The sequence below is a fragment of the Danio aesculapii genome, chromosome 11 (assembly GCF_903798145.1).
Source record: "Danio aesculapii chromosome 11, fDanAes4.1, whole genome shotgun sequence".
Lineage (NCBI taxonomy): Eukaryota > Metazoa > Chordata > Actinopteri > Cypriniformes > Danionidae > Danio > Danio aesculapii.
This window is the reverse complement of record NC_079445.1, coordinates 35,524,640-35,551,832: the sequence shown is the minus strand read 5'-3', so window position 1 is coordinate 35,551,832 and position 27,193 is coordinate 35,524,640. Positions and strand designations below refer to the sequence as shown.

The 27,193-nt window shown below is 35.0% G+C and overlaps 2 protein-coding genes across 2 annotated transcripts in view; both read right to left on the bottom strand.

The window, feature by feature from the left end:
* mst1rb (macrophage stimulating 1 receptor b) overlaps positions 1-18,435 on the bottom strand; it is a 39,186-nt gene extending 20,751 nt beyond the window's left edge. The window contains exons 1-8 of the mRNA XM_056468424.1: positions 18,214-18,435; positions 15,224-16,517; positions 8,767-8,943; positions 8,567-8,689; positions 6,504-6,674; positions 4,507-4,667; positions 1,361-1,499; positions 1,119-1,255 (exon numbers count right to left, since the gene is read on the bottom strand). Coding sequence (XP_056324399.1) covers positions 1,119-1,255; positions 1,361-1,499; positions 4,507-4,667; positions 6,504-6,674; positions 8,567-8,689; positions 8,767-8,943; positions 15,224-16,426 — 2,111 coding nt within the window. The 5' untranslated portion in view covers positions 16,427-16,517; positions 18,214-18,435. The remainder of the gene's footprint in view (positions 1-1,118; positions 1,256-1,360; positions 1,500-4,506; positions 4,668-6,503; positions 6,675-8,566; positions 8,690-8,766; positions 8,944-15,223; positions 16,518-18,213) is intronic.
* A 659-nt stretch (positions 18,436-19,094) lies between these two features.
* On the bottom strand, positions 19,095-25,413 carry LOC130237292 (sperm acrosome membrane-associated protein 4-like). The gene is made up of 6 exons (XM_056468189.1): positions 25,398-25,413; positions 22,987-23,060; positions 22,767-22,865; positions 22,569-22,679; positions 21,214-21,312; positions 19,095-21,097 (listed from the first exon to the last, which is right to left on the bottom strand). Exons 2-6 carry the CDS (start codon positions 23,036-23,038, stop codon positions 20,892-20,894), a joined length of 567 nt encoding a protein of 188 aa, XP_056324164.1. The 5' UTR covers positions 23,039-23,060; positions 25,398-25,413; the 3' UTR covers positions 19,095-20,891.
* Between the last annotated feature and the right edge of the window lie 1,780 nt (positions 25,414-27,193).

Genomic DNA, 27,193 nt, shown 5'->3' with positions numbered 1-27,193 from the left:
GGTGCATCACGGTGCATTGACGATGCTTTCCATAAAAAATTTGATATTTTACTTAGCAATACAATAATTCTTGTGTTAAAATGTATAATTTATGAATATATGTAATGTTATTGTTGTAAGAGCCGAGAGAGGAGATAAAACATTACATCACAAACACGCCAGCAGGTCAAAGCAGCCACAGAGAGTGCGAGTGAGAGTTTACAGCTTTCGTTTTTTTCCTAGCTGTGTTCTGATGTACTTCCCTGTAAGTGAAAGACTGTCCAGCAAAATCACAAGCAGTGAATTGTGCAGTTATCTGCTTTTAAGTAGTTGCAGCGTTTTATAACACATGCCATATAACACATATGGAATAAATGATGCCAGTCCATAATAACCGGGTATGATTATTACTGAACCGATCCCGAATTGTTTATGTCTATGCATCGAAAACAATTCATTTTGACACCCCTATTTTATATATATATGTCCACACACACACACACACACACACACACACACACACACACACACACACACACACACACACACACACACACACACAAAATATAGCTTAAAGAGGCTAATAATTTTGACCTTAAAATGACTTTTAAAAAAACTGCTATTTAGTGCTATATAATATGCACTTCCATTTAATGCCTTTTTTATGTATACAAAATCCCTTTTGATACAAACATAAACACCAAGAGATAATTTTAAATTAAATTAAACTGAATATGATATTTCTAGTCATATTTTCTAATTATATGTTTGATATTGACAGACCCTCTCTGCATTACCATCACAATCCACTAATTAAAACGAGGTGTAATCAAGAGGTGTCCTGGAACTGGTGTGTGACTGTGGTGCATGATAGGATATGTAGTTCATTAGACTGAAAGGGAGTGTTCTCCAGCGATCCGCGAGGGCTACATCACTGGTGATAATAATGCTTAACTTACTCCTACCCCTAATCTCAACCCCCACACATTTTGAACTTCACAAGACCCCATTAAGTATGATTTTAAGCATTTTGAATGATGAGAACCCATTATATGTCCCTATAAACCACCTAAACATTGAAACACCTAAGTCCATGTCAATTTTGTGTCCTTGTAATCCACACAAACCAGTACACACACCTTTGAACTGGACATGATTCTCCATCAAGAGTGACTTTCCTGTTCCTCCCAGAGTCCAGATAAGGCCCTGTGATGGTGATGAGGGTCCCTCCGTCCACAGGCCCATAGTCTGGCTGAACCTCAGTGATGTTTGGAACCTAAAACAAAGAAGCAAACGTCATCTACCGTCATCACAATTGCTCATGAAAGGTTCAGGCTTTAATAAGTGGAAATACATGCTTTGTTGTGTAACAAATAATTACCACAAAGGTGAATCCAGGCATCTCAGCACTTCCTTCAATAGAGTAGTGTCCCTCCACTTGACCCTCGTGCACTTTAGCTGTGACGTTCAGTGGCTTAAAAAGTGTCTCTGTTGTCCCAGAGCGGATCTTGCACAATAAGCTAGACAGAAAAATGAGTAATTGCATGAACGTTTCCTTTGTACAACTAAATGTACAAATAGATGATTTATACAGTTTCAAGAGTTCACACTTAGATATCGTTTGACAACTGTTAGCAGGTTTGGCATGCTGTCCTGGGAAAGAACCCTGAGCTCGGAGATAGTTGAGCCCAGGGCTCCCGCCTGGTCCATAGAGCATGTGAGGTGAGTACGAGATCAGGTGGTTCTCGAGAGCTCCCCGTGGTAAAGGAGGAAAAGGGGTGGATGTGGGGTTTCTTCGGAAAAACGAAGATAAGGAAGTAGTTCTAGCTAGGCTACTTATAGTGAGTTGGATCAATCTTATTGGCTAATTAATGTCTGTAGATGAGTGGCCAGCTGCAGTCAATCATATCACGTGCTCCTCTCGAAATTAGTTTGTGAAACTTCACTTAATGATTTAACCCAAAATCTTGATAGAACATGATATACATTTACACACACACACACACACACACACGCACACACACACACACACACACACACACACACACACACACACACACACACACACACACACACACACACACACACACACACACACACACACACATATATATATTTATTTATTTATTTACATACACATATTTTTTTTATTTAGTTGTGTATTTTTGAAAGAAGCAGTTATTTGATCTAATTTAGAATAAGTTGTTCACTCAAAGGGAGAGATAAGCAGATGTTCTGTATGTGTATGAGGAAAAAATATATATAAAAATAAAAATAAAAGACAGTGGATAAGAACAGAACAGTTCAAGTTTCTATTTTTAATGACACACAAACACATACAGTGGAAATCAAAATTATTAGAATTATTATAAATGTATTTTTTTATGTTTATAAATATTGCCCAAATGATGTTTAGCAGAGCAAGGAATTTTTCACAATATTTGCTATAATATTTTTTCTTCTGGAGAAAGTTTTGTTTTATTTCAGCTAGAATAAAAGCAGTTTTTTCATTTTTTTAAACCATTTTAAGGTCAATAGTATTAGCCCCCTTAAATGTAGGTGATTGTCTTCAGAAAATGTTTATGTTGTGCTGGTTGAAAGTCTCTTCACAGTCCAACAGTAATCATTAAAGTAAAGCATATAAATGTATTTAAATGTATTTTTATATTCTGGGTAAGGCATAAAACTAAAAAAATGTTCATCAAACTAAATATTGTCCGGCCAATAATTTCCATAATTCTGACAAGTAGCTTAAACTGTCTGTCAGCAAATAAAAGATTTGTATAACTGCACACTTGTTCACGCAGATCCACCGTTTGCATGCATGCCCGCAGCGGACATGTGGACACAAGTCACATCGGTAAAAACAAATGCTGAATCAAAACTTTTTAAAATTCTGAATCAATATTGGAGTTACTTTTGCACACAGGAGGAAGGACGACACCATGGCTGAAGTATTTCTTTTAGACAGGTAATGTTATGTTTTAAGACTATTTTAGTCACGCAAAGCTGATGTAGATTGTGTTGTGTTACGAATGGGTTATATGCACAGAAGTGTTGTTCAGCCACTGAAATCTTCCAGCAAAAGATTGATGTGACTATTTTCAGTTTCATAAGGGACCTTTTAAAGCATTGATAATGTAGATTTTGATTTAGTTTAACAACTAAACATCAGTAAATAGCGCTATTCTGCCTAGCCTGCTTTACTGAGCTGTAGTTAGTTTTATATTCACATTGGTTCATTTTTGAACAATGACAACCTGTGACGCTGCCCCTACTGTGTATTGTTACCATGCTATTTTGAATATTCGGTCTGAAATAGCATGTCAATATGGTTTAGTTATAAGTGTAATTCCTGCACGCTGCTGGCCAACCACTAAGCATACAGTAGTCGCTTTAGGACAAAGCGCATGAGAGAGTGTATCCAGATAATCCAGCGTTCCTTGCATACATAAAATATTATGACAAGTTTTGTTTGCTAACTACATAACTGAAAATGTGCAAGATTTAATACAGTTTTTCGTTGGGAATTGTAGTATAAAGTACTGGAAAATCTTCTAACTGGCGAAGGACAGGATCTAGTGCAGAGATGACCAACCCTGTTCCTGGAGATCTACCTTCCTGCAGATTTCATGTGCAACCCATATCAAACACACCTGCCTGTAATTATCAAGTGCCGGTCAGTTCTTAATTAATTATTAGTAATTATTTATGTCTTTAAAGAATCATTCTAATCATTATAGTTTACTAATATTTACTAATAAACCTTTTTTGACAACCATGATCATTTTTCTCGATGCTTTGATGAAGAGAATGAATTTAATTACAGAATGTATTGAATAGTTTAATGCATCTGTTCTGAATAAAATATATAAATAAGCTGAATATTAATTTCTGTCTATAAATACTAGCCCCGGACCTTTGAAACAGTATGTAAGTGACAAATCTACTTCTAGACCAAAAAATATCTGTTAATAAATAGTTTCCGTATTTTTTGATTCACAAGTGTTTTGCATTTATTTACGATTGTGAATTGCATTATGGGATGGTGATCTCTGCTCTGAGGACTTTTGATGTTGAAAATTCAACTCTGCAGTTTAACAAAGTGACTACTATTGACATTTTTGCAAATTGAAAAATTATAATGGTATAGGGGTGACGCAGTGGCGCAGAGGGTTGCACAATTGCCTCACAGCAAGAGAGTCGCTGGTTCGAGTCTCGGCTGGGACAGTTGGCATTTCTGTGTGGAGTTTGCATGTTCTGTAAAATAACAGAAAATGTACAGGCAACTTTTTTCTTGGAGCGTAATAAATACCAACCCAGACAATATATCACTTTCAACTAATAAAAATGTTCATGAAAGTCACTTTTTTGAACTTTTCAAGGTTAAAAGATGTTGGAAGAAAGATCAAGCTCCCATAAACCGGAAAAAATACAAAATCAAATCAAATCACAATATACAGAAGAACATTTTTACAGCGCAGAATCATTTGGTGTCAATGAGAATATGAATTGATTAACACTTACTGTGTGCAGTTGCTTTTGTGAGGCTGGACCACACAGGCAGTTTCACCCAGCTTCACCTCATGTGTTCTGGTGGTGATGGCGGGTCGAAGAGGCGACTGGAACTCCCATCCACATAGAGTCATCTCACTCTGACCATCAGGGGGAGCAGTCTTTGGGAAAAACTACACAGAACGATTCAAGACATGATTCATACTGTATAGTCATAGCCTCAGTCGGTGTTGGGTTTAATTAGTTACAAAGTAATTAGTTACTGTAATTAGATTAAGTCAGGGATTACTTTTCATTTTCAGGTCATTTAATTACAGTTACCTATGATGTACTTGTTTAACCTTTCTGTCGTGTTCGGGTCAAATCTGACCGATTTACAACTTAAAACACTCAGAAATATTGCGTTTTACATCTGATTGCCTCAGGCCTTATGATATCCTCCACACTATGCACTTGAATATATAAAAGTGATGATCACCTCTTTCATTGAATTTTGAGTGTTTTACTCAACCTTGTTACACCTGTGGTGTTCCCAGTCAAAAGTGACCGCTATAGGAAATGAATGGGTATCCAGATGATTTTCAACCATCAGATAGAAATCATCCCCATACACACCACCCCAACTCACTCACTCGCACATTTTAGACTGAACAATGTATTTTGCAGGAACACATATCTTTTACATTCTTGTGCCGATCCTCCAGCCTGATCTCACAAGAAAACATATTACGTTTTGTCAGTTTTTTTGGCTAATTCATACTAATTTTTCTTTCTTTCTTTCTTTCTTTCTTTCTTTCTTTCTTTCTTTCTTTCTTTTATTTATTCATTTATTTTATTGGATTAGACCATTATCATCTTGCTCAAAAATGACCAAAATATAACTAGTGCTTTAGTTCTGTGTCCATACTCACTATCCATAGCCTCAGTCACTATTCCTTACACTAATCTGGTCCAATTGAAGCGCTGAATGAAAATTCGAGCACAGGAAAGGTTGTTTTGCTGGTTGATAAATCATTCAGAGAGATTAAAATGTCAATTTCTTTGGTCAGACCCAGAAATCATTGTTTTAGCTATTGTGTCTTTCTTTTCTTTTTCATTCTTTTATAACCTGTTTTAACACATTTTAACACATGTTCTTATCTGTTTTTATAATTTTTATTATTTTTTTAAATTTTTGCCTTATACTTGTCTTTTTATTCCTGTTTATGTAAGACACTTTGAATTGCCACTGTGTATGAAATGTGCTATATAAGTAAACTTGCCTTGCCTTGCCTTAGCGAGGTAGTAGTATTTTGATTTCTGTCATCTATTTTCACTGCAGTTATTTTATGTCTAATTTTAATTAGTGAGTTGGATCAATTGAACACTACTTTGAGATATTTTCCACAGCTAAAGAATGTTGAATAAAAATTTGGTGGTGAAAAATGTTTTTCTGTGCTAATTTAAGAGGAAGTAAAATAAACTGGTCAATTTTGACCGTGAACACTAAAGTAATAGGCGGGATGTGAACACAACAGGAGGGTTAAATACTCTTCATAAATTCAATGGTTCTGCATCAATCAATTACTGGAAGCAGAGTAATTCAGCAAGAATCAAGCAGATTAAACATGTTTGAGAAATTATGAATTGAGTCAGAAATTGATTTCAATATATGGTATACATGAAATATTGTCATTGCTTTAAAATGTCTTGTGTTTTAATACATTTAATGTTTATTATTCTTAAAGTGCTACATTTTCAATAAACAAGCTAAAGGTCCGGTTTGGCTCAGATTTAAAGAATTAAAACGAGTTTAATTTCTATTGTCAAATTTATATGCAGTGCCGTTATGCATTGAGTTACATTAAAAATGTCATTTAAATACAATTTTAATGATGCAATTAGTAATTCATTGTTTTTTTAAGTAACTTACCCAACTCTGGTCTCAGTTTGTACAATTAATTTCAAATGAGCTGCTTATGGACAGACGTTAACAAATTATATAATTAAACATAAGCTCAAAATCTCACCTCTGTGAGGACAGGTGGACACGATTCAGTTACCCAGTGTGCCCTGCACTCAGAAGCCCATGTGCACTGACCCGAGCACCAGCCACATCCCATAAACTTGGGTGCAGTCAAGCACATGGCACATGTTAGGAAGTGCCGACAACCTGGACCCCTCTGAGGAACCAGAATCATCTGCCAGATATAAATATAAAGCTTTTATAAACTTTTCTGAAATTCAGTCAAAATTAAAATAATAAAGTACACCATACTCAAATACTCCATCTGGTTCATTCCTTAAAAGTGCCCCTATTATTCTTGTTCAGATGTTAGCTTTCATGTTGTGTATAATGTTGCTGTTTGTGAATATTAAGTTTTAAAAGGAACACAAAGAGTTATTGCCTTTCAAAAAAAAAAAGAAATGAGTCATCAGTAATTCCAGTCTTGTGTTCTTGCACAAACCGACAAAGTCAATTGTTTTAATGAAGCCTGTGAACAATGCTTACTTTGACCTTAAACACTGTACTGGTAGCTGAGGTTGCTGCAAATGTTGAAGAAGCTTACATTTCTGTGGCAAAACCAATTCAATTCACCTTTATTTGTATAGCGCTTTTACAATGTAGATTGTGTCAAAGCAGCTTCACATAAAAGATCATAGTAAATTGAAATAGTGTAGTTCAGTTTTTGAAGTTTAAGTTCAGTTCAGTTTAGCTCAGTTCAGTGTGGTTTAATAATCACTACTGAGAGTCCAAACACTGAAGAGCAAGTCCATTGATGCGCAGCTCTACAGATCTCGAACCATGCAAGCTAGTGACAACAGCGGCGAGGAAAAAACTTCAACAAAAAGTTAAGAAAAAAACTCGAGAGAACCATGCTCAGATGGGTACGACCATTTCTCCACTGGCCAAACGTCTTGTGCAGAGCTGCAGTCTCAGCACCGGAGGCTGGAAGCTGGGCCTCAGCGAAGACTCGTCTGTCCCTGGAGCATGACAGGAAACAGTCTCATGCTCTTCACTCCTCCATGACCACCACAGCAGCTGCTCAGGATACGGCCTGGTCCAGGATTATGGCCATCACTAACGCTGTATGATCGTGCTTACAAGTCATCACCTTAGAATTACAAGGTTCTATTTACGTTCTAAATCAGTGTTTCTCAACCAATTCCTGGAGAACCATCAGCTCTGCACATTTTCCCTGTTTTCTTAACCAAACACACCTGATTCAGATCACCAGCTCATCAGTAGAGACTGAGAGAGCTGTAATGGGTGTGACAGACAAAAGAGACATATAAGACATGCAGTGTTGGTGGGCCTCGAGGAATGTGGCATCCTATATTTACTCTTTCCTTATTCCAAACCTGTTTGACTTTCTTATGTTAAAACACAAAAGAAGATATATTTAAGCTACAAACCTGTAACCATTGCCTTCCATAGTAGGAACAAAAAATACGAAAATCAATGGTTACTGGTTTCCATCTTTCTTCAAAATTACTTCTATTGTGTTTAACAGAACAAAGTTAAACAGGTTTGGAATAAGGAAAGAGTAAATATTTGATGCCAGAATTTTCATTTCATCTCTAAAAAATCTTCTAAATCATAAAAATACTATAATATGTTTGCAGATATTAAGAAACATGTTACATAAACATGTTTGTTTATCTGAAAATGTTAAGTCAGATATTCAACTTTGAATTCCATGTCAGAAAGTCTGTCTTTGTTTTGTTCTCTATAACCTGCCCACTGTCAGTTTACCCAATTATGTTTCGACAACCCGGGTTGCCTTGGTGGAAAACAGCATATGTCATTTCATTAAAAAAAGGCTGTCTTCATATTTTCAATCACTGCTAATAATTCAACCTATGGACGACAATAGCAGCCTCCAAAATGAGGCACATGCTCACAATCTATAAAAAAATATCTGGCAATCTGTGTGTGAGTCATGTCAGAGAAACAGGGGATGGGTTAAAAAATATACAATATTTTCAATTTGGACCAATCTGGCAACCTGTGCATCATGTTGGAGAAGCAAGGGATGGGTTAAAAAATGTATACAAAATACTACTACTAAAAATATTTATTGATACATACCTTATCTCCAACCACAAACAGTAGATGATTTTGAGAGAGAACCGCTGCAGTAGACGACACCTTCTGGTTCTCTACAAGTGAGTAATTAGCAAAGATAATGGGGCTGGACCTTCTCAGGACAAGCTGTAGTAGGAAAAGAAGTTGATATAATGATGCATAAAAATAGCATAGGTCGTATCTGTCTTGTTTATAATGTATACCTGCAGCAGTCTCCCATCTGAGGTGCCTATATGAGCCACCGTCTTGTTCTCGATGCTGGTGACCAGAAGTGAGGTGAGCAGGACGCCTCTCATCTGTCTGTTGAACAGGTCGACTCTGTAGTACGGCTGAGCCACCAGTGTGGGATGATCTCTGCATGTCATGTTGTGCTCCATGCTCTAATCACACACATGTGCAGAACAAATGAATAAAAATAATCAGAGAAGCACTGACATCTTTTAAAGGGATGAAAATACTTGTTTGAGTTTCTATATTCTGTTGAACACAAGACATTATGAACGGGAGGGGGGGATTTAACCAATAAGCGTAGTAAGCAGCCACTTAGGGCCCTAGGAAATTTGGGGGCCCTCAATAAATATCTAGAAGTATAAATTAAACATTGTTTTCTATCAAATAAAATTGTAATATAACATACAAATTTAATATCTACACAAATTTGGCTTATCCCCCAATCATGAAGCAGTCCAACAGTCAAATCAAGTAAAGATTTAGTTTTAAATAACATTACTTTCTATTTATTTATTATTTTTAGTTGTGAATTCATTCTAAGAATACAAAATATTTAAAATGTAAATCCTGCATTAAAATAAAATATACACTGTAAAAAATGCAGGGTTCCACACAATTCATTCATGCTGTCCCAACACAAATCGATTAAGTTAACTTAACACTTTTAACAAGTTTATGTTGATTGAACATAAAAGAATTAAGTTGTCTCAATGAAATCTCAAGAATTGTTTTTCAGCTTATTTTAAATGATTAGTTTGAACGAGTTAAAAAAAAAATTTTTTTGAGTGTAGAAAAGGAGATTGAGTGATATAATAAGTGATATAACTTATTTTTTAAATGAATAAAAGGGTGCATTTTAGGACTGTAGGGCCTATAGCTGTAGTGCCCCCTGTATTGCTTAGGGCCCTCAAATCACTAAATCATTTCATGATTCATTTTTAGGTGAACTATCACTTTAGTTGATGCTTTAAAGCAGCGGTTCCCAACATGAGGGTCCCGGCCCACAAGGGGGGATTAGAAAGCTCTGTGAGGGGTCGCGTCATATTGAATGTTAGCAGTGGACAATTAGGAGAACCATCATGTTGCCTTAGTTCAGTGGTTCTCAAACTTTTTCATGAAGTACCACCTCAGAAAAGATTTGTCTCTCCAAGTACCACCATAATGAGCAGTATTGAAATACAGTAGCGTAGTAGGCCCGATGAAGCAGCTACAGCACTGCACAGTTCAAAAACGAGGCAGATTAATTCCTATTATTAAAAATATTTCAATATTATTATTAAAAAGTGTCAGCCACTTTAAACATTATAAAAAGTTTGAACATTAACACTGTACTGTGCTTATATGTAAACAAACAAACAAACAAAAACAAAATGTCAACATTTAAATTAAAATAAGCTTTTAAAAGTTGAAAAGGAAAGGTTACTGTTCTTAAAAAGTAAAAAAAAAAAAACTCCTGTCCTTAAATGTAAAACATAGTAGTAGAATAAAAAATACAGTAGTAAAATATAGTAGTAGCCAATTCATCAACACCTGGAAATGTTGCCTGGACCTCAGAAATATAGGCTATTTGTCATTATATTCATATATAAATCTTTTTTGATGTAGCATGTACATATGACATATTTGATTCCTCCGTGTACCACTAGAAGGAAGCCCGCATACCACAAGTGTTACATGTACCACAGTTTGAGAACCACTGCCTTAGTTCATTTTATCCCCTGGCTGACCAAAAAAATGAACAAATTTGTAATTCGTACTCCACAAATAGTGTCACTGATTCGCCTTCAGCAGCTAATAGTAATGACCCAAGCATACTGGACCCAGGTGAGGAAGCTCCAAACATTTCGGGTCACAGCGCTAGCAATACTGAAAACACCAAGATGGTTACCTAAACTATGGTTTTATTTCATTTCCTCAAAGAAAAGAGTCCCTGACCCAGCCACAGTGCATTCTCTGCGCCAAAGTTCATGCTGACGAATGCATGAGACCGTTCAAACTAATAAGCAATTTGCAGACGACTCATCCTCAATACCACAAGGTGTCCCCAATACAAATGGCCAACTGATGCTTTGCTTTTATATTTTACATTAGGCTATTATTTGTGCATAAACATCTAGATATAGTAATAAACAAACCATCTTTTTTGACATACCTACTGCAAACTTATATGAGCGAAAATATTATTAAATGTGGAGGGGGGCCTTACAATATTTTCCGGGGGAAAAGGGGTCTCAGGCAAAAAAAAAAAGTTGGGATAATAAAGTTGTAAATAATCGTTCAGTGTGTTGCACAGAGCGATCGTTTGGGAGCCGCCACGTGAAGTATGATTTGCGCGTATGTTTTTTTTCTCAGAGTGACGGCAGCCATGACATGAGCGCGCTCGGCAGTGGAAGTGAAACCAAAACCCCTGTACATCATTTAAATGATCATATCGCATTGAAAAGTTATGATTACGACAAGCATTTGATATGTTTTTTCTTTCATAGTGAACACAAAGTGTTGTGCATGAAAATAAATGTTTAACAGTGCCACTATAACTTCACTAGCCCAATATAATGCAAGAGGGAATCTGATAATAACAAGTGTCTTAGTTTACCAGTGAATAAAAAATGTCTAATAATGTTGTCAATGACAAAAGGCAAGCATATCTCTCAAACATAATAATTCAACTTCAGAATTATGAATAGTTGTATTCTGATGTAATCACTTTACTGTGCATTATGGACCAGGACAAATTTAAAGTCTAGTCAAGTCCACCATACCAAGTTTATACAAAATTTATCATTTTACCCAACAGTAGAGCTACACGTAGGCCTAATAATATTATTGTTGTTTTACCATATGTTTGGGAATTAATAATAATAATAGCTTACTCATATTAACCTTTATTTTACATCTACAGAATCATGAGAAAAACAAGATCTTGATTTTATGCAAAAAAAAAAAATTGTGATTCTCATTTTAGCTGGAATCGTGCAGCCCTACCTCAGTGCTGTACTGATGGTTCTGCAGTGTAAACTAAGATATCACATTTGGCTTTTTGATGCAATTCTTCTATTGTTTGGGAGTCTGATTTATCAAACAACAGACATTGACCGCATAACCCAGACAACACTAGACAGAATCTGCTGACATGTTTTGTTATTTCTGTGCAGAACTTGTACACACTCTGCAGAATTATACAAAATGATTTTGACAATAGTAACTAAAATCCTAAAACATGAAATAAAATAATATTAACTTATATTTAAGGTTTATAATGCGAATCCAATTAGATCCACTTGTTTCCTAAACAAAGCAAGTCTCTCAAATAATATATCTACTAAAAGGCAGAAAATATTACATTACAAACTATGTTGTGAAGTAAACAGGTTACATAAGCATTTACATATTAGTCGATAATATTACTAAAATGACTATGAAAACTGAATAAACACATATTTATAAACATAAACATAAGTAACTCGTTCAACTCAATGATAGGCTAAAAAATGTGGATTTCTGTGTGTGCAGATTCTGTCTGGGCCTGCCCGTCACTTACACAATTATACCCCCCTAGACAATTGTGAAGAGGCTGTAAATTTCCATGAGCAGCATATCAGCTAGTCAAAACCAACATACTGTATTAACATGATGACGATATTTTTGGAAAAGCAGTAAGAGCATTGCTCACAAATGCATTTTCATTGTGGAAACACCATAATAAAGTTATCTTTTAAAAACAACAGCAGAACTACCTGCTCAAATGTGCTAAATCATCAAGTGCATCCGAAATTAGTGATCTAGCATGTGTCTGTCACTGGAACTTCAAAAATTACACTGTAATTTTCTCCTTTTTCCACTCCTTTCCTATAAACATTGACCTCAATGGAAAAACCTCTGCTTTTAACTGCACTAAAACACACACACAGACATACACACCAACAGTAAACTGTGTTTTTATAGCAACAAACTCACAACCACACTCGAGACATTCTCCCACGCAAAACAAGGATGTTTGGATTGTCTAAAAGTATACAGTTCTCATTTGGGTACTAAAATTAAGATCTTCAATGTCAATTAAAACATTTGCCAAACACTTCTAATTCATTTCAACTTCTAATTCATTTCAGTACTTAAAAAGCCCCTATTATATATTTTAAAAGTTTATATATTGGTTTTGGGCGTCTCCAACAACATGCTGATATGCATGCAAGATCAAAAAACACTTTCATTGTTTTATAATTTGCATTTATTTTTACCTAATTATCCCAACGACTCCCATATTATTCATTCAGTGATTTATTTGTTCCCAAACCCCTCCTTAGCGCGATGCTAATCTGCGCTGATTGGTTCGATGTCCCACTCTGCTGTGATTGGTTGACTGCGTTCAGCGTGAGACAGAGAGAAATGTCCACCACGGCTTATCAACAAGTAGTAAGAGTGCAGAGTGTATGTGTGAGTCTAATGCAGGAGTGCATTAAAGCAATGTAGTTAAACACCAGCATATTGCTTTATTCTTAACCATGAGTAAAAACAGTGACACATTCAGTATTAATCCACACAGCGGCAAAAGCTGAACTATTTTGAAACTTAACCGCTGCACGTGTGTAGGAACAGCTGATAGTGGCCATAGCAACGACAAATGGCAGAGGATCGCGAGCTCACAAATGCATTTAAATCCATAAACAAAACAGCATGCGTCGCGTTTTCAATGTGGTTTTAAACATGATTTGAGAATATAAAGAGTTAACCAGATATAGTACAAGTGGTTACTAGTAACAAAACACAATTAAATACATAATTTGCAAGCTAGAAAAAACAAGGAGGCAAGTTACTTACACTTAAAAATCGCACTTACTTACACTTGTAAAATGGAGGAAGAAACTGATCCATGAACTGTTTACTGTAAAGTTCCTGTCAAGCTCTGACAAAGTCCCATACATCAATAGTCTTTTCTGATCCTTCCTTTAACAAACGGTCATCGAATCCCCCATTGTAAGCATGTAAATTGCTGAAGCACTCGTCAGAAAAATGACGTTTGCAAAAGTTATGCCAACTAGCGATGTCGATCAATTTGGCATCATACAATGTCTAATGTGAAACATCGCAACCGACGATAGCATTGTCGTCGTAGGCGGTGGTGAATTAATTATTTATGAATAATTAATTAATTCATGGTTTCCACTACATTCATTCCTCCGTGGCAGGGCGCCACACTAAAACTCATCCCGCCCCGGCTACATTACAGCATCTCATTTAAAACATTCAATTTTTTTTTTAATAGCGGGCTATAATTCGCGCCAAAACGTATTAAAAGGTAAGTGAATTATAACAGCGTGAACTTCTCTGTAACCGTAGTGATGCTGTGCGCTATTTGTTTAACCCTTAAAGGTTAAGTACTGACTGACTGACAGGTGCGTGATGCGTGGGGCCAGCAAACACGACGTAGCTTTCAGTTATGATGAACAGTTTCCATAATTATACTTTATTGATAAAGATCTACGGCTCTGCTTATTATGATGTTTTCTTGCTGGAGTTTATAGCCGTTTCACTTTACTTCAGGACGCATTAATGCCGCTCTGTAGGTCTATTAGAGACTTTCATAAATATTCCTAGCAAATAATAAATAAATAAGTGGCTCCAAATGACAATAATATCGCTAATCGCAACAATTTCGACACTATATATCGATCAACAAAAATTCCTTATCCCGACAGGCCTAACAACAATAACAAAAATGATAATAACAGTAAGAATCTAAATTTGGAGAAATATAAGTAATGCAATAGAAAAATAAAGGAAAATATAAACTATTTAAACACTTTAAATTCCAAATGGACATGCGGCCATATTTCTGCATCATGCTATTGTTCACCGTTGCTGCCACAAAAAAGTCTATTTAAAGATGTTTTTATTCATATTCAAATTATAACATGAAAGAACAGCAGTATTAAACTATGAAAGGACTGTTGTTACTTTAAAAATGCATTATTATTATTATTATTATTATTATTATTATTATTACTACTATTAGTAGTAGTAGTAGTAGTAGTAGTACTTTGAGAAATTCTTTTTACATTTTAATATTCATAGACACCATCGCGCACATTATGATTTGATTAAATATGCAGCACTTTATAATTTATTCGATAGAACATTCTAATGTGGTGATGTCATTGGCCCATGAACATTTCCTGCTTGTTGTCAAACTATTTCGTATCTGTAGCAAGAGGCGATTCAGTCATAACATGATGTTATAGCAGCTATCATAACAATCCTTATCAATATGTGGAACTTTTTGGACTCTCGGAAGCTATGGAAATTTAAAATGTAAAACAAGAACACATTAGGACCATTGTTATTGTTTACATCCCTCAAAATGGTCTATACATCTATGTTTATCGCATCACAGCAATTGTACGTTAAGTAAGTTGAAAATGCACCAACCTCATGTGGGCAGCTCTCACACGGCTGAAAATGGCAAAGGCCTCTGGAAAGCTGCTCTGGCCCTGACTTGCAGCAGTCCTCCACTCCATCGTCTATTGCTGTATTTACTGTATCCATGGGAAATGCACAAAGTGCTGAATCATGTTCAGGAACACCAGAGTCATCGGTTACAGCGAACACACCATACAAGATGTCATCCTCTTCTTCGGCACCCAGCTCATCTGCAAGCTCCCGTCCAGCCTTGCCAAAGTGGGCCGCTTGAACTACGTTGTAGACCACATCTTTGAAGGGTTCGCTGACGTTGCTTCTCCTTCGCCTTTTTGGCTCGAAGCGACACTCTAAAACTATTTCACGATAGCGCCGCATCTCCCACTCATGACGTGGCAGACGGCCGAGTCTTGTCTGAAAGGGTGAAGAGTCCAAATTGGTTTTCTCTCGCTGGACGGATAAGAAGTAGACAAAGTCCTGTGTGTAGAAGCTGTAGACGTACTCAATGCCATATGTCTGCTGAAGAGCAGGCAACACCGTCAGTCCTCTGACATCAGTGTAAAAACCGTCCTCCGTCGCGACTGGTCGGCGTACAGAAATGGACATGCGTCCATATTTCTGCGTCACGCTATTATTCACCGTCGCCGCCACAAAAAAGTACACCGTTTGACCCTCCTCCACCATGGAGACTTTTGTTCCAAAGGGACTAGCTATGCAATCCGGACAAAACTGCGGAGAGTTGAACTTCTTCCGGAATAAACACTTTGAAGGCCCCGGAGGATTTCCATTCTCGCGGAGCTGATGGAAATAGCAAACCCCATACTGGGTACTTCCACACGAGTACAAGTACATCAAGAACGTGTCCAGGAGCAACACCTCATTGTCTGTGTCCTCGTGAAAGGGATCTCTATCAATATCGCACAAATCACATATCTCACAGTCCGGGCTGCCCACGGGTCCCGTACGGAGCTCCCAGAGTTTATCTAAAGAGTTGTTTAGCGCCTCAATAATGTTCTGAGAGGCCACATAGACCTCTTTGTAAAAGGAGTTGGTCACTATGTTCTGGATGGTGTTGCGAGTCTGATAGTAAGGCATGGGATATGGCACTGAGAAGTCCACAGAAATAGGGGCTGTTGGGGGACAAGTGTCCAATGCAGTAGACATTAGAGCCTGTATCCAGACACATGCCACTAAATGAGTGGCCCAATGGACCATGTCCACTCCAGGGTGAAGAAAATGGCTGTAGTGTGTTGTTGTTACCTCCAGCAGGCGTCAATCAGTGAAGACATCCTGAGAACAGGAAGGCCTGAGAGGAGAACAATCACAAAGAAGCTTCGTTAAAAGAGGTCAATAAATAGTTCACACAAAAAAATACTGGTTTCACTTTATTTTGATGGTCCCTTTATTGCATTTTGTTGAATTTAAGTTAGATTGCATCTACATGCCAACTAATTCTCAACAGATTATAAGTAGACTTAGGTTGGGGTTAGGGTTAGTTTAAATTGACATGTACTGGCAAGGTTTACTTGCAAAATAGTCAGTTAAATGTCTGTTAAAGGAGCAGTATCAGGAGATTTTAAGAAGACAGTCTACTAATACTCAACTGAGAAGTAATTGGCATGTAGTTGCAATGCAACTTTTAGCCAACAAAATGTGCAATAGGGACAATCAAAATAAAGTCTTACCAAAATACTTTCACTATAGCTTTAAAATACAAAATGTGGGACAAAAAAAGACGCTGGCAACTGATGACAAATAAGGGTGATCTAATTGAATGGGAAAACAGTTTAGATTTGTCATAAGGGAAATGTTTTGCTTATTCATGTCTGTCTGGACCTTTAAGTCTGGAAGAGAGAAATAGATGTTGTGCACAACCCTGAGAGAACTTATTTTTATTAAAGTGTTTTAAGATGATAAAAAACTTTTGGGGAAGAACTGGTGGGCTACGGAACACAATGTTCTCTGTAATACATGTTTTTTCTCTCTAAGCTATTTATTAACAAAGCTCATCACCATGTTCCACAATAAGGGCCTCTCGAATTGACATTCTTGTCACATCCTAGACGTGCTTTTTTTTGAGTACAAGTTGCAAAATGGTGGTTGTGTATTTCAGTCAAGAGCTTTATTTAACTAGCAAATGAACCAATTACTTTTCAAATCGTGTCATGGCATTTGCACCTGATTCTTCTGAGATCTTTATAGAAACAATTGTAAGTAGTTAAACAGCTTTACCTCTTAGACATGGGCTAAACTAACATTATTGTAATCTACATATAGCCCAGGGGTTGCCTGATAATACCAAACTTCATCTTAAATCTTAAACCCGTGGTTAATGTGTAAAAGCAGTGTAGAATTAATTCATCTTTGAGTAAACAAGAGAGTTGAAGATGGTTCTTAATAACTGATGGATACTGACCCAAAAATGTATCACGTTTTTATGTTCCTTTAAAATAATGAATTACTAGGATTATTTGCTGACCTACACTGTCCAGTAAACAACAAACAACCAACTAACAAAAAATATATACAATTTCTAATTATACAAAAAATTACTTCTTGTTTTCTACATAAAAACTAATATGACTACTGTTATGGCACACATACTCCTCAGTTAATTATAATTCAGATTTTTTGTTATCACTGACTGAACAATTTTCTAAAAGTGTCCCAAGGCAGGTAAAAATCTTAAATACAAGACGGTTATTCAGATATTAAAATCATGGCTGCTCTATTAGATTCATTATTTGTACTAAAGATGTAACTTTTAGGCAAAAATAAATGTTAAACTATAGCTATTTAGCCCTTAGAAAAGTGGACGAGAGACAAATCACCCATTCTTAAGCTTATACGTTTGATAATAAAGGAGCAACAACACACGGTATCCTATCTATGCATATATGCAAACATTTCTAATTACATTTTACCAAAGAAATATGTAATAGACTAAATTAATATAACAAATTAAATATTTTGAGATAAACAAACTATGAAAAAACACTCACCTGTTGGTGATGATGGCACCAGTACAGCACAGATCTCAGGAGGACAGATCCTCAACTGCATTTCCAAACATTTAGACGCTTCCACGAGTGAAACCAGTGTAATGAACAACTTTAAATAAATATTCACTTTCGTTTACGCATTAAACCGGATTATAGAAGTGCTTATATATGATTAGAAAGATGTCTTGGGTTTTTAGACTGCTTATTATGTTCAGTTTGAAGCACGAGTGCCACTGACTGGAGATAACAGACAGACCCCGCCCACCTCATACTGGAAAGAACGAAAACGGCATGCCTCATGAATATTAATTACGCATATTTATAAGCAAGACCTTTGCCATAGTGAGATTAAATTAGAATAATTTAGGAAATATAACAATTGGATTGAACTACACAGCAGTATATTCCAGTCTAGTGGTCGTAAAAAAATATGTATTTTAATAAAACAAAAATAAAATCAACAAAAATTTGCATGATTATAAGCACAAACGTATATTTGGTATTAGACATGTAGTCATTTAACACATTTTTATGCGTTTGCATTTACTAAAGAAGTTCAATTTAAGAGTGTTTTACATGTATAGAAAACCAATTATATTATAACAAAACCATAAAAATAGATTAAAATAGATCTCAGATAGACAAACGGAAGGTAAGCACCTAAGCACAAGTACAAAACGGCATTTCTCATGAATATTAATTAGGTCAAGAGGATTTTTAAGTACGTAACTGATTTAATATTAATAAGTGCTTAATTTAATTAATTTAACAAACATTACAATTAAATGACACAAGAGAATATACCAGTATAGCAGTCAAAAATATTTCTCAACAATTACACAAAATAAAATCCACTGAATTTAAGACAGTGTGAACAAAAACAACATCACGCAACATGTTTATTGCAAAAAGGATATTATAAGTAACAATTCACACAACTACAACCTGTCTGTTATTATAAAATTAGCTGTTTATTAGTAGTTCTACTCATAAAGTATGATTCCTAATCCTACCCAACACCCAAACCCAACTATTCCATCTTACCTCTTAATAAGCAGCTAATTAGTAGTGTATAAAGCTAACAGTCTTAGTTATTGGTTTATCAATAGCATGAATTGTACATTACTATAACGTGTGACCAAAAGATATGAACATGATTTTTTTACGGAGCTACAAAACAATATATTTCTAAAACATACACTAATTGCCAACCACTTTGGGACACCTTTTCAAATCATTGAATCCATGTTGCAATCCCTTCCATGTCCAGATGTGTATAAAATGAAGCATGTTAATTAATTAATTAATTAATGAAAATGCTGACAGAGGTAACACAGTTTCAACAAATACTGACCAATTTGTTTGTTGGCATTCATCTGCATGGTGTGAATTGGAATTTTAAAAAACTGAGCAGGGTCCGCGCATGCTTTCTACAAAGTCAATTCCAACAGACCTCCAAACTTTGTGGCCTTCAGGTGAGCTAAAAAACAGGTGTAAAAAGATTAATTAAATAGGTTTCCACTGTAAGCCGCTAGACCTAAGCCTTACATCACTAAGTGCTATGCAAAACATCAGATGCAATGGTCTAAAGCAGTGTTTCTCAACCACGTTCCTGGAGGACCACCAACACCATGTTTTGGATGTCTCCTTTGTCTGTTACACCCATTACAGGTCTTTCAGTCTCTGCTAATGAGCTGGTGATCTGAATCAGGTGTGTTTGGTTAAGGAGACATGGAAAATGTGCAGAGCTGGTGGTCCTCCAGGAACATGGTTGAGAAACACTGGTGTAAAGTATGCCACCAATGGACTCTAGAGCAGAGTAAACGCTCTCTGGAGTGACAAACCACTCTTCTCTGTCTGGTGATCCAATGGAAAAGTCTGGGTTTGGTGTTTGCCATGAGAACGGTGTTTTTCGGATTGCATCGGAGGAGGATTATGGTGTAAGGTTGTTTTTCAAAGGATGGGCTTGTCCCTTCAGCTCCACTGAAAAGCACTCTTTAAACATACCAAGACATTCTGTATATTTTCATGCTCCCGACTTTGTGAGAACAGTTTGAGGATGACCATTTCCCATTCCAACATGACTGCACATCAGTGCACAAAGCAAAGGATGATTGATGAATGAGCGAAAATGGATGAGCAAGTTTGGTGTCCAGAAAATTTACCGGCCTGCACAGAGTCCTGACCTCAACTATTCTATTCAAGAAGAATGTTCAAAATTCCAATACCCATAAACATTCACTCTTAAACCTTGTTGGAACCATTTCCAGATGAGTTGAAGCCAGTTTGCAACTGCAAAATTTGGGCCTAATCCATATTAAACCCTACTGAATAAGATTGGGATGTCAAAGTGCATATGCAGGTGTCCCAAAACATTTGGCAACATAGTTTATGTATAACAAAAAAAAAGAAAAAATTTAAATTAATTAAATTATAATTAAGAGTCAACTATTATTTTGTTTCACCTAAAGTATGCCTATAAATATATGTAAATGTTTTTATAGCTATGTATTATACATACTATCTTATTTTTAAATGACTAGATCCACCAAAGTACACTTATTCTTTAGTCATTTAAAACATTTCCATTTACTAAAAAAAAAATTGTTCAGTGTTTTACATTTAAAGAAAAGCATTTAAATTATAACAAACCCATAAAAACCTCCTAAAAATAGATCTCAGATGGAGAAAAGGAGGGAAAGCACTGGTAGGAGCAGCAGCACAGCTCCTTGCCTCAGAATTTGCCCGTTATTACACAGGTTTCCATTACAACATGACAAACTAGTGTTTGCATAGCCATACTGGTGTATGGCATATTCCGCTAGAGCAGTGTTATCGCAGACATTTTGGCTTGCACATCCTTTAAAAGTGGCGTTGTTGGCACCTGAAAAAAAGAAAATGGTAGAAAGTTAAGCACACATAATTAACAACAAGAACTCTCATTCATTAATTTTAGAAAGCTGTTTATTAGATTACTCAGAGGTGTTTGCTGTGAATCACCTGTTGCAGTGATGCACTGCGTCTCATCGCCTTTACAAGATATTGTCTGAGAGCAGTCTGTGCCACTGCAGGTGTAGCAACTCTTTCCATTATTTGAGTCTACACAGTTCAACAAAAGCAGAGACAGTTTAATGGAGAAATAATAAGGAATAGTTCAAGCATAAATAAACAGTTATTCAAATGTATTCAAAAATGTGATACAGAAGTGAAACAATAACTGACGACTCACTCCAGCAGTTCTGAATGGATTCTCGTTTTAGTAGACTTCCATTACTTTGATATTTAAACATTTACAGACCTTTACCTTTAGCAAACAGCTACATTAAACTATGCATAATACAGTACATATCACCGAAAAGTAATAAGTATCTGAAAAGGCACTTTATAAATTGAAATCAATGCTGGGCGTAATTAGTTACAAAGGAACTAGTTTCTGTAATTAAATTATGTTTTGCTGAAAAAAGCGAAGTAAGGGATGACTTTTCAGTTTAATTACAGTTACTTTCTTTAAATACTTTACATCAGTGTAACAGTTCAGCATAAATCAATCCAGGGAAGCAAAGTAATTGTATTTTTTGTTAGATTTTGCAATATAAGTGTATTTTTCAACTATAGAAGGTTACATTTTTCAAGACATTGCATATGCTTAAGAAAAAAATTGAGTGAGAAATCAGTTTGTGAAAATACAAGGTAAAAATTCAGAGAAGCAGAGTAATTATATATATATTTTATTCAGATATTTTGAATAATAACCTGATTTTCAGCTAAAGAATGTTAGATTTGTCCAGCGGCTGCACTTGTAATAAGACAGAAATTAACTACAAAAATTGATGTCACTAATTTGAAACGTTTTGTATTGATACATATAACATTTAAGCTAATTTTTATTAATACCTTTTAAAGTTCTTGTCTGACTCAAATTTAAAGAATTAAGAGCTTAATTTCTATTATGTATTGAGATTAATATGAATTTTAAGTAGTACCAATTCAATTAATTAAATTACTTTTTTTGTGAAATTAAGTTTACTTTCAGACAAAGTCATTAGAAATTCATTTCATTATAATTTAATGATGTAATTAGTAATTCATTTCTTTTTGAAGTACAAAATGCAGGGTTCCACACAATTCACTGATGTTGCCCCAACACAAATTGATTAAGTTTGATCAATCGACTTTACAAATTTAAGTGGATTGAACATAAAACAAAAGTTGCTCCAACAAATCTTATTGTGTTTTCAGCTCATTTTAAAAAACTAGTTTAAACAAGCAGCAAAAATCTTTTTTTTGAGTGTTCACTGACTTTGATGCACATAAAATAAGTAGGAAGGTCTATTTTTGCCTGTATTTTGTTGTACCTGTAGCATTGTTGCACAGATCTGACGAACAAACTTTCAATCTGAGCCATCCAAAATCCACAGTCCAATTACCAGAAGTGCCTTTTGCGCAATCCATCGTGTCAATAACATCTTAAACAATAAAAAATAAAGATTCATTAACAAACCAAGTCAATAGCATATTCATTACCAAACACTTTACAGTCATGCAGATCTTACTGTTTTTGATAATGGAGATGCACTGGAAGCCTGAACTGCAGGTTTTTTTGGAGCAATTTAAAGATGGCATGTCACAGCTGACACACATCAGTGTCAGCGCTGAAAGTCAATGAAAAGATAAGAATGAGGCTTTATTTAGCAATGAAATTGAAATCAATGTGATATTAAATGTATTTTAAAAAGAAGTGCATTTATTGGAAATCAATTTTGTGCGACATACCTTTTGGGAAAAACAGAGTGAAAAAAAACACAGAGATGATTTGCCGCGCCATGGTCCAGCCAAAGTGTGTCAGACTGACAATGAGAGATTATTATATATAGTGGATTGGTCAGGGTGTGGTTTTTTACATGTTAAAGCATAATGTCTTCCTGTTTTGACATTTGCAAAATACACATGACACCATGCACTCATCATTTGGGAATTTTCCAATCATATTTAAATGATTTTACAGCACGTCAGTGAACACCCAAGTATATAACCTTATTTCTATAAAAGAAAAACAAGCATTTGCTGTATGTTTGTCTATTACACAACTTTCTGATTTTAAAATTTGTAAAATGCAGATGCTTTTACCAATTATTCCGTCATAAGAATAATGTTTTACTTGATAATATACATTGTTCATTCATTGAGTGCATGTGTGGAAATGCAATATCATGAATCAATGAACCCCACTCATAAAAGACATTTGATGCTTGTTTAATCTACTTATTTAAAATGAGTTCATAATTTTTTAGGGGGGGACAACTGAACTGTTTTATGTTCAATCCACTTAAATTTGTAAAAATGATTAAGTTAAACCTAACTGATTTAAGTTGGGACTACATAAAGGAGTTGTGTGGAACCCAGCTTTTCTTACAGTGTACACTCAAAAAGATAAGTTTGCTCAATCTACTTATTTAAAATGAGCTAAATCAACACAATTCTTGAGTTTTTTTTGTGGGGAAAGCTTAATTATTTTGTGTTCAATCCACTTAGATTTGTAAAAAAAAAAAAAAAAAAACTAATAGGCTAACTTAATTCCTTCACGTTGTCCCAACACAAATTGATTACGTAGAACACATAAAAAAACAGTGCATAACCAGTGTGATTGTAACTGTAAACTCCATATATTTTGTTTTGTTTGAATAAAGGGAAAGTTCACCGAAAATGTTTAAATTACTCACAATTTACTCACCAATAACTCACCCTAAATTAGTTTCAAACCTTTATGAGTTTCTTATGTTGAACACAAAATAAGATATTTTGAAAAATGTTCAAAACCAATAATTACTGACATATGTAGCAGAAATTAAAGGCATCCTATCAAAGACAACATTCTTCAAAATATCTCCTTTTGTGTTCATCAGAAGAAGAAAAAACTGGAACAATGTTTGGAACAAGCTTGAAAACCTGTTACTGATACAGTTGAGGTCAGAATCATTAGCCCCCCTTTGATTTTTATTTTTATTTTATTTTTTGCTTTTTTAAATATTTCCCAAATATTTCCCATAATTTTTAATGAATCATTTTAAGCCCCTTTAAGCTATATTTTTTCAATAGTGTACAGAACAAACCATCGTTATACAATAACTTGCCTAATTCCCCTAGTTAAGCCTTTAAATGTCACTTTAAGCTGTATAGAAGTGTCTTGAAAAATATCTAGTCAAATATTGTTTACTGTCATCATGGCAAAGATAAAACAAATCAGTTATTAGAGATGAGTTGTTAAAACTATTATGTTTAGAAATGTGTTGAAAAAATCTTCTTTCCGTTAAACAGAAATTGGGGGAAAAAAATAAACAGGGGGCTAATAATTCTGTGACTTCAACTGTAAACAAATGTTATTTTACATTTGTGTCCTGCACAAATGTATTTCAGGAAATGTTTTTAAATGTACTTTTTATTTGCATGTTGCTTTTCCTCTTCAGGTGAAAGCAGATGTAATCTTTACAATCAGAAAGCAAGAAAATTTGCAAGCCTCGCTGATTACATGCGACGATAAACCCCCCTCTGCCTACTTTCTGCTGTATTTGAATATTAGCGTGGGTGATATTCCAAACTTTACCCTTTCATAAACATAGTTCTAATTCAGTAGTCTAATTTGATTCTGTTTATAGAATAAATTAATTATTATTTATTGATTATATATGTATCCATTTTTAGAATTATTTATTTTCTTATACACTACCCGAAAAAAGTCTTGTTGTCAATCCCTGACTTTATTAACAAGTTATTTGAGTCATTGCAGAGATGTATATATGCAGTCCTCCAAGCTCATAGGAGTGATACACAATATTCATTCTTTTTCCACTGCACCATGACTTTAAATTCTATACTGTACATTATTTCTGTTAAGTGACAAGACTTTTGTCTAAGCAGTCTGTCAGACCTTACTGTCCTAATTAATTAATTAAAAATCAAGGCATGATCATATTTTATTTAGGTAAAATAAGCCTAATCTAGAGGTCTTTGACTTTCATATAAACCACTTCTGATACCAAATGATCAACTACAAGTCAAGGTATTATTTGCTGCTCTTAAAACTTGGATAGGCGACGAGACTTTTGTCAGGTAGTGTACAATATACTGTACATCTGTGACAGAACAGAGTTTTTCTGAGAAAAAACTAGAAATCATAATTAACTTACCCTCTTTTATTCCAAACCTAGGCAGTAACACATTCATCTGTAAAACACAAAGCAAGACTTTAGGCGGAAGATGGGTACTGATTTTAAACTAATCTATTAAAAGACAAAAATAAGAACAGTTACGTAAAGAGTATGACTGTCAGAAAAAAATTAAATAAAATAAATAAAAGAAAATTATTATTTTATATTTTTATTACATTTTGGCTGACATAGATGGTTAGTTACCATCACTCTGGTAAAGAAATCTATCAAATTTCAATTTATATTAAGGATTTTAACCTTAAAATTACAGCTTGTTTACATAATATCAACGTTGATTTTTAATATTAATAAATATACAATCCTTGCTCTGTTAAACATCATTTGGGAAATATTTTAAAAAGAAAAAAAAAATCAAAAGGGGGCTAATAATTCTGACTTCAGCTGTATGTATGTTTGCATCCTTTTATTTCTGCTATATTGCAATAAACTGCACACTTATTTGCATAACATTTAATCAAGTATACATTAAATTGACCAAAAGTGAAAGTAGAGATTTGAATTGTTTTCATTTTAAAGAGTGCTTTAATAGATTTATTTTATTCATAAAAAAATACTAAAATCAAGGTGTAATGTTTCCAAAACAAATATTTTCAACAATCACAGTGCCAGTAAAGACATTTGTAAGGTTTTTAAAAGTTTTACACATGCTTTCACAAATATATAGAGCAGAACATTTTACGTTTTCATACATTATATATTTTAAATGATTTATATTTTTTCATATATTATACGAAATGTGTCTGAATTAGCATATTACAATAACTTCTGAAATATAAGATGACAACTGGAGTGATGATGCTAAAATTTTTTTTTCAGCCACAACCCAACACTGGGAAACACCCACACTCATTCACACACACACACACACACACACACACACACACACCCACACACCCACACTCATTCACACACACACACACGCACACGCACACGCACACGCACACGCACACGCACACGCACACGCACACGCACACGCACACACACACGCACACGCACACACACACACACACACACACACACTATGGCCAATTTAGCTTATTCAATTCACCAATAGAGCACGTCTTTGGACTGTGGGGGAAACCGGAGCACCCGGAGGAAATCCATGTGAACATTCACACAGAAATGCCAACTGACCCAGCCGGGGCTCGAACCAGTGACCCTTTGCTGTGCTACTGTGTCGCCCAAAATTCATATAATCTGGAATAAAATACCAATAAAATATTCAAATATAGAGAAGCTAAAACTTGATTATTTACAATATAACAAATTTTACTGTATTTCAAATAAAATAAATGCAGCTTTGGTGAGCAAGACTTAACATTAGACCACATACTTTTAAACAGTACAACACTAAAAAACATTGGGTTCTACACAATCGATTGTGTGTTGAGACTACATAAAGAAATTAATTTGACTTGTTAGTATTTAACAAATTTGTTGTTTTTTGTCAGAATTACACGGTAAAAAATGTGTTCTATGCTATTGATTTGTGTTGGGACAACAAAGGAATTAAGTTAGCTTATTAGTTTTTTTACAAATCTAATTGGATTGAACATAAAAGAATTAAGTTGTCCCCAAAAAACCTTAAGAATTGTGTTGTTTCAGCTCCTTTTAAATAAGTAGTTTGAACAAGTAGCAAACTTCATTTTTTTGAGAGTACACAATAAAAAAAAAAGGAATTGAGATTACTTATTAGTTTTTACAAATTTAAGTGAATTGAACATAAAACAATTAAGTTCACCCCACCCCCCCCC